We start from the raw sequence: 14,187 nt of genomic DNA on the forward strand, positions 1-14,187 counted from the left end.
ATCTGTTAAACAAGCCAAACTGTCACAGCTTTCTTTTAACAGAGAACAAGGACCATAAGCGCCATCAAGTAGGTAAGAAACAGTTCTTCCTGCAGGACGATCCCATTTGAGAAATGCCTGCAGGGTTTCTGTTGGTGACTGAGATCTGAGAGGCAGATGAGAGGCAATGATGTCAGCCCTGAAAACCTTGTCAGTGCCCACGCTCGCAAAACATTCCACTGACTGAGTGACAACCAGCAATCACTCTCACACACACACACACACACACACACACACACACACACACACACACACACACACACACACACACACACACACACACACACACACACACACACACACACACACACACACACACACAGAGGAAACTCCACTGTGCTTCAGAATTCCTGGTATTCTTATGATCGAGGAGCATTCACTTTTGATTCATAATGTTTTCTTGACAGTAATTTAAGCACCACAGCTGGGAAAAATAAAATACCCCAAAGATCCTCAAAAACTATCGTACACATGCACAAAAAAATGGACATCTGGAGGTGTCAGAATGTAAGTTTAACTCCTGATGTCTACAAGTCACTCTGAAGCAGACGCTGATTGGTTTCATTCTCCATCACTTTTAGGAGCTTGGCAATAACGTGTGAGGGCAAAACTAGAAGAGCACAGATGTCAAGACTGACGATCTAACTGCAGAGGATGAATTTAGGAGGTTAAAAATGGCTGCCAGTGCATCAAATGGTAATAGCAACAATGCTAATGATGGGAATAATGTAAATCAAGCTACTGGAGATGTTTAAGACAATGCCTACACCTAGAAACTTTAGCATGGTTTAGTAATACATTATTGTAAACAGTGAGGCGGCAGTAGTAGGGCAACGCCAACAGTCATCATTACCCTTAAGTGTTTGGTTTTACAAGCCACTGTGGCTCTAATGTCTGGTTCACAGATGCTTTTTACAGGCTCGCTCTGCACTGCGTTGCATGCGCACAGGAAGGAGGCTTTCTGCAGCGTTTGCAGTGTCCACGTTATAACATCCTGTGTTCAAACCCACCTCCCCTCTGAAAAGGAAATACAAGGTGCAATTAGTGCATTCATGCAATGAGAAAAGTGATGTAGGTTGCTCCAGCATCACCCAGATAAAAGCTGGTTCTCCGCCTGCTTTTAACCACAGAGGACTTGTCATGTTACGATTTGCCTCTTCTGAATAAATCATAGGCAAAAAAAAATCCACTCTATATAAAAGAGCATGTTACAAGCTGCACGCTTCCATTGGATTGGCGGGTTGAATATTTCATGATTAAACGGGCCATTATATTGCAAAGATCTAGGCCAAGGCCCCGGCTGGAGAGGGGGGGGGGGGGTCAGATAACGGTCCAAACCCCGTCCCGACAACACAAGGGAACAGAGCTCCGGTCCGAGGGGGCTCAGGGAGGGGCAAAGCCGTCTGGGTTAATCCACACAAAACACAGACAAAGAAAACAATCAGCAACTCCGCCGAGGAGTAGCATCGATTTCCAGTTGAAACGTCACGCCTGAAATAAAGTCCAAGCAGAAATCAGCAGGATTTTCGTGGTCGGACAGTCCCCAAGTAACTGCTCAGGACCCTGCAGCCACAGCACTGACACCTCGCTGTCCAACAGAGTCTCTGTGCCGTTTTAAACTGGACTTTTAAATAGAGACGGTTGCAGTTGTAACATTTGTAGACAACTGGGGAAGATGCAGCTGCAACTGTGAATAAATCTGTTTTAGGTCACAGCCGACCAAGCAGCCAGCCCCCCCTTATAGCTAGCCCGGCTAACGTTAGCTCTTAGCAAATAAAGTTAGCCCAAGTTTGCAGTCAATAGGGTAGGACCGTTTATTTTGCTGCAGCTAAAGTGTGCCTGGAATCTAAGCAATGCAATGGTGTTTTGCATTCAACGTGTCTCCCGTCAGAAATGCGGGACACGAGCTGACAGGCTAGCATTTAAGTACACTAATCCCGTGAGGCCTGCGCGTCCTCGGCATAAAGTTGAAGGCGAAATGCCAGCTGGAGCATCTATTGTCGGTCAGTTGTGAGCGGCGGCCCGTCCCGTACCCGCCTCCCTCCCTCCCTGTTTACCCACGGCTAATAATACGCCGCTAAAGCTAGCAGGGCAGGCTAAATCAAGTACCCACCTCGCTTGTCGAGGTCGTAACCGACCACTAGATAGTAGTCGGCGAGCCTGGCCATCTTTGGAGCTCACGGCGACAAGCCTTTCTCGCTAAATCCTCTTCTCTTTTTGCCTTCAATTGTCCATTTACGTCCTACCGGCGATAAACACATCACGGGCGACAGTAGCATCCTTCCAGCTGCACCCCGCCGCCATACTGTCAGTACGCCTTGCCCTGACAGCGGAGAGCCGCGAGTCTGCGCAGTAAGGGACCGCCAGGGAGGGGCTGCTCGGCAGGAATGTCCAATGTGAGAGGAGCCAAACCAGCTCAGGGGCCAAAAGTCTGACCAACACCTACAAGAAACACAACAGCACCGTCGCAAGAGGGGTTAAAGGTGCTAACGAATCTAGTGACACTAAATTGAAGGGGACCCACAACTAAATCAGGGACTATTAGATTTTAAAACCAACATCCAAGAACAATATTATTTCATTATTCTTATTTCAAATTATTATATTCTAGATTTGCTCCATACGCAACAGTCTCTCAGTGGACAACATATTGTTGATAATAAAAAATAAGGATTATCCCTTAAATGCATTGCTTGTCAAAAGTCATGCTTTTGATAGTCCCTGAGCTTTGTATCTTTTTTTTTACCACTTAGGTCCCAGTTGATAAATAAAGATGGATGATTAATGTTAGAATGATGTTAACCCAAAAGGGCTGTTTGGCCCTTTAATTTGATGTGTGAATTTGACTATTTCGACCAAGGAAACCAACTGAATTGGCGCTTTGTTGAGGTGCAGTTTGAACCTTTTCTCTCTGTGGTTGCATAGAAGGCATGTCCACCGCAGGGGCCATTGCATGTCTTACCACAAACTGCATGAGATGGATGATCTGTTAGATCGATTGTGCTTTAGAGAAGGGACTTCTGAATCCACAGTTTTGTTTTGTTTGTTTCGTCGGAGGGTGAAGTAATGCATGATTGTTTGTAAGTGAGTGCGATCTGATTATGTAGGGGGGTGGTGTGTTTTATAGCATCTCAGCCTGTACTTCAAAAACAATGGAAAATTGTGAAATCCCCCAACTGGACAAGAATTACATTCAAGATTATGTCATAAACGGATTTGTTTGAGTGCATTTGTTATTGACATGGCCTGTTAGTCTGTAAAATTGAAAATATAATATATTCTGTTTGTGTTGTAGCCAGGACTTTAACAAAAGACCCATCCCTAATGACTTAAGGAGTTATGAGTAATGTGTTGGAAACATGTAGTGATTTAAAGGCACAGTTCAGGCCAAAATTAAAATCCGTCAAAAGTTTTCTTGACTTCCAAACACACGCCATAGTGCCGAACTACTTTTGTTAAGGGAACATCCTTTTACAGCTTCCAGAAACATTTAATATCAATGAGAATGATTTAACCAAACTGCTTAATCTTAGTTTCTGTTGCTAAACAATTTCCCAAACTCCAATTTCCATCTCTTTTATGTCAGATAATTCCCCTCATGACAGTCCTCACTCAACCTTCAGCAGCAAGCAGAGTATCCTAAGTGAGGAAAATACAGCGATTACCAGAAAAATGTTAAACTTTTAGATGTGAAACACTTGAAGTATGCCAAGTAAGGCCAGAGGAAACCTTGGCATGATGCTGCGGTGTCACTTTGGATGGCCAGATGACGTGTCAGTGGGATGTGAGGGAGGCCTGAGGGCCAACATCCGCGTGGCCCGTCCTTGGCTGTCAGCACTGTAACGGCCTCGAGATAATTCCAACACTTCCTGCGCTGTGACCTCTGACCTGAAGTGCTTATCACTCTCTGGCTGAAAACAATCCCAAAGCATGGGATGCTGCATCTTTCTTTAAGAGCTTGGTTTTCCCTACACTCAGTAAAAAACTGGTCCCCCTCTTTTCTCACACAGTTATCTGAGAGAACGGCTCTCTCATAAGCACGGCCTCTGACAAACAAAGCTATATGTGAACAGGAGATAACGAGCGACTCAGACCTGGTTTTTGATGGACATGGAGTCCCACTAAGGTCAGTTGACGGTAACTGTATCGTAACCTTGAACCACACACTCTGACAAGTTCCAAAGAGACAGAAAGCAAGTAAGAGAGAGGGACAAAGACAAGAGCAGCTCAGTCTCTCCTCAGGACCAGGAGACACAAAGTGATGAAGTTGTCTTTGCTATACAAACTAATGTTGCCGTCAACTTAAAGAGTCAGTTTGATTTTTTTGATCTGGGGTTGTACCGCTGCCGCGATTGGTTAGTTAGTTCGTGTTATTTTGTGACTTTGGTGAGTCTGAACGAACCCTTTAAACAAACACACAAACATAACCGATGGAGGCAGTGGTAGACCAGCAACTCCTGTGTCCTGCAATATAAATGTTCTGTTTTCGTCAAAGTAGTCTGTTGGCTTTGAAGAGAGCATAGTCTGATATTCAAACACTAACAATGGATGAGTACCTCACACAACCCCACTTAATTATTTTCATTATCAGTTTAACTGCCTTTATTTTTTGTTAATCATTGTCATTAAATGTTGAAGTCTGTGTTCTTCACACATGCAGCCCAATCAGAGCACCGAGTCACTCTCTGCAGGATGCGATAACCATGTGACTTCCTGCAGACTAACCAACACACAGGAAGTGGTTTGAAGGCCTCTTGCACATCACTGTGTTCTCCAGCTGCCGACTTCCCTTCAGCTCAGGTGAAGCATAGCACATGAAAACACTTCATTAAGCAGGCCGTGCACCTATTAGTTTAATTCCCCAGATGCTGAGACAAAGCAGATGCTTACAGTCACAGCAATGCTTTAAGTTGATGCTGTCATTTCACTGAGCTGCACGCATGCAGATAGCTGGGCTGCATTTTGTGGTGAATGATAACTAACATACAAACACACCCTATGTCTTGTATGTCACTGCTGTAATTTGACCTATTCTAGTTCTGCAATGTGGCAGAAGACTGTGTGTACAGTAAACTGCTGTAAATCCTGATTTGTAACTAATTTGTTTTTACCCATAACACCGGAGGAAGACAACCACAGATAGGAAAATATGACAGTGTCAGTTATCTGTCATGTCTCCTGTGCCATTAAATAGTAAAATATTGCATTGTATTGCACGTAAAATATTAATTAAATTAAATTAAATATCTTTAACTGCTTATGCTGTTTTTAATTTTTTTTCTATTTATTTATTACTTCACTATCATAAAGGTTGTGTGGCTTGTGAGAGCCAAATTGATGAAAATAATGCTCAAAATGCTAGAAGTTGAATGAAGCCCTGAAATCGAATTCATACTTCCCATAATTCAACCTGCATAGAGAATTCCTTCTTCTTGCAAGAAGCCCACCCCCTGTAACGCAGGCTTTCTGTTAAAAATGTGTAATCTCAGGCCATGTCCACACTACTCCGTTTTCATTTTAAAATGAAAACGATGTCCGTCCACACGGCGTTTCAGCATCGTTTAGACTAAAACGCCTGAAAACTAATATCACGTGACTCTTCACGTACACTGGGCTTGCACGTGGGTGCCGATGTAAACAGGAAGTAGATTGGTTGCTTAATTTTAAAAAATACGACAAAGTAATAAAGTAGTCTTTATTTAATAATGAAAGGTCGTGTTTGATGCTTAAGATCTTCTCTAAAATCTTCCTCTACGAACTCAAACAGACACATTTCGTGGAAAGTTTGTTTTATTTTTCAGACTTAGTTACAGCGCTGCAGGTCTCACAATAGTTGTGCAGAACAAAATAAGCATTCATAAGGACAGGAAAGTCCTCAGTTTTGTGTCCATCACCCTCCCTAAAGCCGCTAACCGTGACTTCAGACGTCCGCTCCGTAGGGCTGATAACGCCGCTGGTCACGTCGCTCGCTGATCGCTCCAATAACAGCTGCTTCCTCCGTAATGATGCAGACTTTAACTGCACAACAGCTGCTAGTAAAGACAACAAGGTCAGCATCGCCTGTAATTAGTTGTCTATGTTGAATTAACCTGTAGTTGATCGGAAATCAATGTTGTTGTTCGTGAGCTTCCGGGTAAGAGTCACGTGATAGGAGTGTGACGAATCAGGGAAGGACACGTCATGACTGCTAAGAACCAAACAAGTAGCGAATGCGGGTGTGGGTGTCATTGTTTCCAAACTTATCCGAAAACTTATTTCGACCATCCACACGCAACCCGGAGTTTTCAAACTTATTCACCCTCAGGAGCGGTTTCAAACTCTTCCATTTTTGGTGCTCGAAAACGCCGGCGTAGTGTGGACGCTCAGTGTAAACGTAGCAAAACATGCATCTTCAAATGGAAACGGAGTAGTGTGGACGTGGCATCAGAGCCCGAGCCCAGATAACTGTGATGAAGTCACCATGCCATCATTATGGGCTATTGTCCCGACTTTAGCTTCTCTAGACTCATAGATGGCATTTTTTACGAGTAGCACTCATCATGACTAGTAAATTGATCTTCATGCATATGAATAAAAACTTCATTTGAAATTGACCGAGAGCTCCTTTAAAGACTCTGAAAACCTGGCTTCAATATTTCCACATATATGGTTGTCATAACAGGACAACCATATATGTATTATTACAGTCAGGTAATATTTACTAAGATTTTCCCATAATTTCCTAAAGTCTAAAGTCATTCGCTAACATTAGCCATCAGAAGCTACTGGTCATACCAGACCAGGTAAGGCTGTAGCTGCATTGAACAGAGAAACAATGCATTTTATCCCATGTGACATTTCATTTGTAAGATGAAGATTGAGTTATTTCATCTTTTATAACTTACATACTTTAACTGCTACTCTGCTTTTTCAGGATCAGTGGGGGTGTGGTTAAATCAGATGTGATTGACAAGTACTGGCAACGCGCAAACAAAACCCACCGAATGAGTTATGTGGTGGTGTAGTAGATGGACCCAAACCGGCCATATATATATATATATATATGGCTTGGTGTTCTTGTGACCTGGCCGATAGGTGATGGTGAAATTGAAGTGGGCGAAGAACAAAGCCCAACGGGCCTGGCGAGAATTGAGGCGTCTCGCCATGTGGATATAATCCAGATTTCGGTGGTCGGCCCAAACGATGAAGGGGACCACCGATCCCTCCAGCCAGTGCCTCCACTCCTCCAAGGCGAACTTGACAGCCAACAGCTCTCGGTTGCCCACGTCGTAGTTTCTCTCAGCAGGGGAAAGTCTACGGGAGAAGAAAGCACAAGGATGGAGCTTAGAGTCGGAAACTGACCGCTGAGACAGTACGGCTCTGACGTCGGAGGCGTCCACCTCGACGACAAACTGCCGTGTCTCGTCTGGGTGGACCAGGATTGGAGCCGAGGCGAACCGCTCCTTGAGAGCAGAAAAAGCCCTGTCGGCCTCTGGGGTCCATGAAAACAACACCTTGGAGGACGTGAGTCGCGTCAGCGGTTCTGCCGTTCGGCTGTAGTCCCGGATGAACCGTCTGTAGAAGTTAGCGAACCCCAGAAACTGCTGGAGCTTCTTTCGTGAGGTGGGCACCGGCCACTCCGTTACGGCCTTAACCTTCTCGGGGTCTTTTCTCACCTGACCCTCCTCAATGAAGACGCCCAGGAACTGCACAGAGGAGACGTGGAACTCTCACTTCTCAGCCTTAACGAAGAGCTGATTCTCCAACAGTCGTTGCAGCACCTGGCGGACATGGTTAGTGTGCTCCTGGGGATTCGGGGAGCAGATCAGAATGTCGTCAATATACACAAAGACAAAACGGTTGAGGAAGTCGCGGAGGACATCATTAACCAGTGCCTGAAAGACGGCAGGGGCATTGGTCAATCCAAACGGCATCACCAGATATTCAAAGTGTCCCAAGGGTGTGTTAAAGGCCGTCTTCCACTCATCTCCCTCGCGAATTCGGACCAGATGATACGTACATAGATGAGACGATGAGTGGCAAAGGATATTTATTCTTGATAGTAATTTGATTCAAACCTCTGAAATCGATGCAGGGACGGAGGCTCTTGTCCTTCTTGGAGACGAAGAAGAAACCCGCTCCCACAGGCGAAGATGAGGGACGTATGATTCCTGCGGCGACTGACTCAGTTATATATTTCTCCATAGACTCACGTTCTGGCCGGGAGAGATTATATAGCCGACCAGTGGGAAGTGGGGCGCCCGGGAGCAGGTCAATAGCACAATCGTAGGGGCGATGAGGGGGGAGTGAAAGAGCCCGCTCCTTGCTGAATGCCTCTCCTAAATCCAAATACTCCCGGGGCACGGCAGAGAGGCTAGGACCGGTGTCAGGTCTGCTGGGGGGGAGGAGCTTGCCGGGGGACCGCAGATCTGAGGCAGCGAGAGTGACAGGTGGAGCTCCAGCCGCTCTCTTTTGGTCGAACAGGGCAGACGGCCCTGCGGTGTCCCGACTCACCACAGTACAGACAGCTTCCTGAGCGGATGAGTCGCTCTCTCTCTTCCGGAGAGAGATGAGTCCCCCCGAGCTGCATCGGCTCCTCCGGCTCGAAAGGGGGAGGGGCCGAGGTAGGAGAACGGGGGCGCGCAGAGCTGTACCGTCCGAACACCCCCAGTCCTTACACAAGTAGAATATGGGATGTGTGGTTCTATAAAATGGTGTAGAATTTGCAGGGTTGAGAAGTCCGGCAGTCCAGTATAATATCTCACTTTTTCATCATTATTTTCGAAAAATTCTGAATCAAACATGGATCGTTCATCAGAAAGTTCCTTTTTCAAATTCAGATTTTCCGAGAGTCGGCGCTGCATCTCAGCTTGCATTGCTGCAATCGTGGCCCCACCGAGGTCTGTCTGGTTGTCTTGGTTATTCTTATCCTCGTCCTCATCCTCTGCTGCTGGTGGGCTGTCATATGCATGATCTGACGTTAAACTCATATCAAGCAATGCTGAGGCTGCATCTCTGTGTTTCGCCTGTTGTACACGCTCGACACGTCTCTGGTACCGACTGCTGTCACGGGCCGATGAAGCTTCGGTAACCTTCTCATGTCCAAGTTTAATTTATATTTCCTTTATTAAATACTGTTCACAAACGAATTAGTAAATAAAATCACTGACCACTTATAAAGTGATCCGCACATACTCTAGTGTACGCCAAATTCCATTCCTTTATATCTCGAGAGATGCGTGACAGCCATTTCTGGCGACGTCGCTTGGATAGCTCCTTCGTGTCATTTCCTTGATGTGTAATGACCGCTGGCAAACCAAAGAATGATTTCTTGTCTCTATCAGCTCTGCTGCCACAACCAAAGACAGCACAAAAGTTCACCACCGATAGGTTATGCGACTCAGCCGTGCATGCCAGTGGCTTTGTGTGTACTCCAACATGGCCGACAGCTAAACTGTGACGTCACACGAGACCACTCTATTGATGGCCAGAGTGTAGAGCTCCTCTAATGACTCTGGCTCCTCCCGGACTGCGAGCTCATCCTTCAACAGATCCGAAAGGCTGTGGCGATATATCCCCTTAAGCGCCTCCTTGTCCCAACCGGACTCCGTGGCCAGAATCTGGAAGTCCACCGTGTACTCCGCTGCGCTGGTGGAACCCTGACGAAGGCTGAGCAACGTCCCTGGTGTAAACTGGGTGGTCAAATACCCTCCTGAACTCCTCCGCGAAGAGCTCGTAGGGAACCCGGCTTGCGCTGCGCCTGTTGAGCCAAGCCTCCGCCCAGACCAGCGCCTTGCCGCGCAGCAACCCCACCGTAAAGGCCACCCTCGCATTGTCCGAAGCAAATGTGCGGGGCTGCTGGTTAAAAACAAATCCACACTGGAGCATGAACCCTCTACACTCCCCGGACGCTCCATTATAGGGCACCGGTGAGGGAACAAAGGACTCACGGGTGCTGGATGCGTCCTCAGGGACCGGCTCAGAGGGAGGAGAATGGCGTAGCGTGAAGTCCTGCAGCAGGCCTCCTATCTCCGCTGCCTGGCCCCCGATATATAGACAAAACATAAGCACATGGCCTTCAAACAACAACACTGACAGGGGGAAAAACAGAGGAGCACACACTAGGTCAGACCGAGATCCTAACAGAATGTACCGGTAATCACATTTTAATTTGAATCAAACTGAAAGTTTCCCAGAATGATCGTGTAAGTTCTCAGTGCCCATAATAAGATGCTGATTGAGATAATACTTTAGGTATTCACACTCAACATCATCAAATGTGGAATTAAACGATCAAGGTGGGCTCTGATTTAACACAAAGAGATAAACATATGTACTGATATTTTACATCAGATATTTAAAGGGTAAGCAACATGGAACAACAAACAAGGGTAGGCTAGATTTTGTTTTTATAAGATCCAACCTAAAAACCAAGCCCAGTGTTGACAAGTCTTCTAATTAAAAGCAGCAAACAGCACTGGCCCCAAAAGTGGCAAAATCAGAAATTCATCCAGTCAGACAGCATAAAATGACAGGCTTGTTACGGTCCTGCGACAGCTACGAATACCAGATATATTTATTTGTTTGCTGCCGGGATATGAGGAACATTTCAATGAATATAACAACAAAACAAATTCTCAGGTGCACTCTCCACCCGAGCTTTAATGTTTTAACCATATTATCAAGAAACCCAATGGTTTCTATACAATCTATCTATGGGCCCTCCATGCAGTACAGAGTGCATGGAGACTGGACAGATGGTACTGAGGTCATGCAAACCTGAAACCCATCTTGTTTAACTGCAACACAAGGCATGAGCAGTGTTGACACGTTGACTGACCCGTCTCATTTTCACTTGTTAAGGCAACCAGTTGTATCTTTGTTATAATATAGTATTAACCTCATGTCATCAGGCGTCCACCCTGCTGTGGCGTCCACAAGTAAGGCACTGAATCCCACTCTGTTGCCAACAGTACGTGGACACCTGAAAATTACACTCAAATGTGATTGTTGAACATTTTGTTGCAAAACCATGGGGCATCAATGAGCTGTTATTCCGCCAGATCTTTGGAACCCGGATGCAGGGATTTGCTCCCATTCAACCACAGGAGCATCGGTGAGGTCCATCACTGATGCTGAGAGATCAAGTCGGGGTTCTGAATCTTCTCAAAGGTGTCGGATGAGTTGAGGTCAGGACTCTGTGCAGGCCAGTCAAGTCGTTATCAGCCACTCCTGTCCTTCGCCACCGTGTTTCCCACACTGAAATCCGATCCCTCATTTCTCCACAAAACTGGCAGAGCACTGTCCTGTTGGCTGCCTCCTCCCACACACATACACACCGCCGCACTGGTGAGCGGCCATGCCAAATAAACTTTGACTGAGTGAGCTCAGACAGAGACAACAAACTTCGGTCGAACATCGTCTCAAACAAGCAGTGTAAATAAAGCTCACTGAAGCAGCCAATAGGATGCTGACAGTGCGATAGTGGGATAGATGTCTCTCAATTGATTCTCAAATGGGGACTCAACAGTGACTTGCTCAACAATTACTTAAAAAACCCAAGACAGACTGTCAGCAGGAGCTGCTGTACAGTGTACACTCTGTTGATGTAACATGAGGTTCACTAGGGGGCAGCAATCATTAGACTACAGCACTGATGGAGTAAACCTGACCCAGTGAGAAGAGGTTGGCCGATTCACTCCGAAATACCCACAGCTCATGCATTAACACAGACATTAAAGTGACTTTAAGAGAGATGCAATTGTTGTCCATTTCTGGCTGTGTCACTTCTTTGTGTGAGGAGGGAGGAAGAAGTGGAGGGTGTGCTCCTATAAGGCGTAGTCTATTTTGCTAGAATCACGGCTAAATAATCCAATATGATCGGAAAATCTTGCTGAAATGTGAGACGTATCGATGCAAACCGTGGCTGTCAATAATCAGCAGCGAGCAAGAAACAGCCCAGGACAGTAAGGATGCAGGGAATGTAACATTCTTCTGTCACGGGCCATGCACTGCTTAAGTGGAGACCTGAGCAAACATCCTGTTTTCAGCCGGATCAGGAGGGAAAGCACATGCACTTTGGATAAAGTGTTCTTTAGACACATGGTTTTCTGAAACACAGGAGAAAAGCAGATGTTCTTCTCCCATAGGACCATGAGTCCTCCTCAAACCTGCAGGTGTTGGATGTTTGTATATGAAGTCCTTCAGCTCAGCCACTTCAGATGGCGTCGCTTCTGCTGGGATGATACATGTGTGAATAATAAGCCTTCTCCGTTCAGAGCCGGGAAACTTCGGCATCAAGCTGTTGTTGATGTGCCTTTTTCGTATTGACCCCCCCAAAACACATTAAAGCACCAATTTCTACACATGTTGAAAGCTGGTTCCCACAAAAGTTAAAGGGTTGGTTCACTCAAATTGCACTCATATCGACTTTTTAACTGTTGTTTTGTGTTCAAGAGAAGGCTGTCATCAGGTCTTATCTCAGCCAAATTCCAACAGCACAACAGCAACCTTCTAAAAACTACATTCCATTCACCTCCATTGTGCATAAATATTGCAAAACCTGGACAAATAAAACCAGAACTATCCGCATTGGCCATTTAAAACGACTACGTAACTAGTTACAATTATTTTACAAGATAAGTCTGCTGACATTCTATATTTCACTTATCAAACACTCAACAAATCTCATGAGTAGCCCACAACCATCAATGGATATCTAGTATATTGCGTCGATATATGTAGCCTGACAAATATTGTTCCTTGGCGTCGTAGAACTATTGTTTTCCAAAAATGGCAGTGCCCAGGTGTTTTGGGAAAATATCAAGCCATTTTGTATCATTTTTTAATGAAACTATATAATTCTATACGAGATTGGGAGAATTTCCACTGCCTCTCATAGTCTCTCGACATGGCTGTAACTGCATTGAACAAATCAACAACTGGATGTGCCAGAATTTTCTTCAATGAAACAAAGATAAAACAGAAGTAATTGTTTTTGGTACCAAGGACGAACAATTGAAAATCACCGCTCAGCTTCAGTCACTGATGTTAAAACCCACAAGCCAAGCCAGAAATCTAGGTGTAGTTATGGATTCAGACCTCAACCTGAACAGCCATATCAAGACAATTACAAAATCAGCCTACTATCACCTGAAGAATATATCAAGGATTAGAGGACTTATGTCTCAACAGGATTTTAAAAACTTGTCCACGCATTTATCTTCAGCAGACTGGACGACTGTAACGGTGTGTTTACAGGTCTCTGTAAAAAGTCCGTCAGAAAGCTGCAGCTGATTCAGAACGCTGCAGCTCGAGTCCTCACTAAGACCAGGAGGGTGGACCACATCACTCCAGTTCTGAGGTCTTTGCACTGGCTTCCTGTCCAACAAAGAATTGACTTTAAAATCCTGATGTTGGTTTACAAAGCACTGAATGGTTTAGGGCCAAAATACATCTCTGATCTGCTGCTACCTTATGAACCATCCCGACCCCTCAGGTCGTCTGGGACCGGTCTACTTTCTGTTCCCAGAGTCAGAACTAAACATGGAGAAGCAGCGTTCAGTTTTTCTGCTCCACATATCTGGAACAAAGTCCCAGAAAGCTGCAGGTCTGCTGAGACCCTCAGCTCATTTAAATCAAGATTGAAGACCTTTCTGTTTGCTGCCTTTAGATCAGGGGTGTCAAACTCATTTCCACTCTGGGCCACATCAGCATCACGGTCGCCCTCAAAGGGCCGGTTGTAACTGTAAGACTGTATCACTAACTTCTCCCTAACATATTGTTAAATAACTCTCTCTGCATTTGATTATTGTTTATTCAAGTGTACAGTGTAAATATTGTACATGCAGTTATATAAATGTAAAATGATGTTTAAACACATTTCTGTTATTATAACATAAATAATTTTAATTGAGGGTTAAGAAACCCACATGACTCTATCAAAGATCAAACTATTAAAGAAAATAACAAAGACAAATATCAAACACAAGTTATGACATTAACTTTGTTCAAAGCTGTTTGTGTCACCTCTCTGCATCACTAATGTTCCTCCCTGTCGTCGTCCTGTGCATGCAGCTACATCCAAGAGCTGCTCACTGAGAGTCAGGTCTGATGAACATGATAGATGATGTATCCGTGTTGTCTGTGCTTTCATCAACAGTTCATTAC

The 14,187-nt window shown here is 45.2% G+C and overlaps 1 protein-coding gene across 3 annotated transcripts in view; it reads right to left on the reverse strand.

Moving 5' to 3' along the window:
• The window catches only part of sbf1 (SET binding factor 1), a 67,680-nt gene extending 65,345 nt beyond the window's left edge, over nt 1-2,335 (reverse strand). For all 3 annotated transcript variants that reach the window (XM_079294609.1, XM_079294608.1, XM_079294607.1), the window contains exon 1: nt 2,153-2,335. In XM_079294609.1, coding sequence (XP_079150735.1) covers nt 2,153-2,207 — 55 coding nt within the window. In that variant the 5' untranslated portion in view covers nt 2,208-2,335. The remainder of the gene's footprint in view (nt 1-2,152) is intronic.
• Between the last annotated feature and the right edge of the window lie 11,852 nt (nt 2,336-14,187).

This window comes from Melanostigma gelatinosum (assembly GCF_949748355.1).
Source record: "Melanostigma gelatinosum genome assembly, chromosome: 22".
NCBI lineage: Eukaryota > Metazoa > Chordata > Actinopteri > Perciformes > Zoarcidae > Melanostigma > Melanostigma gelatinosum.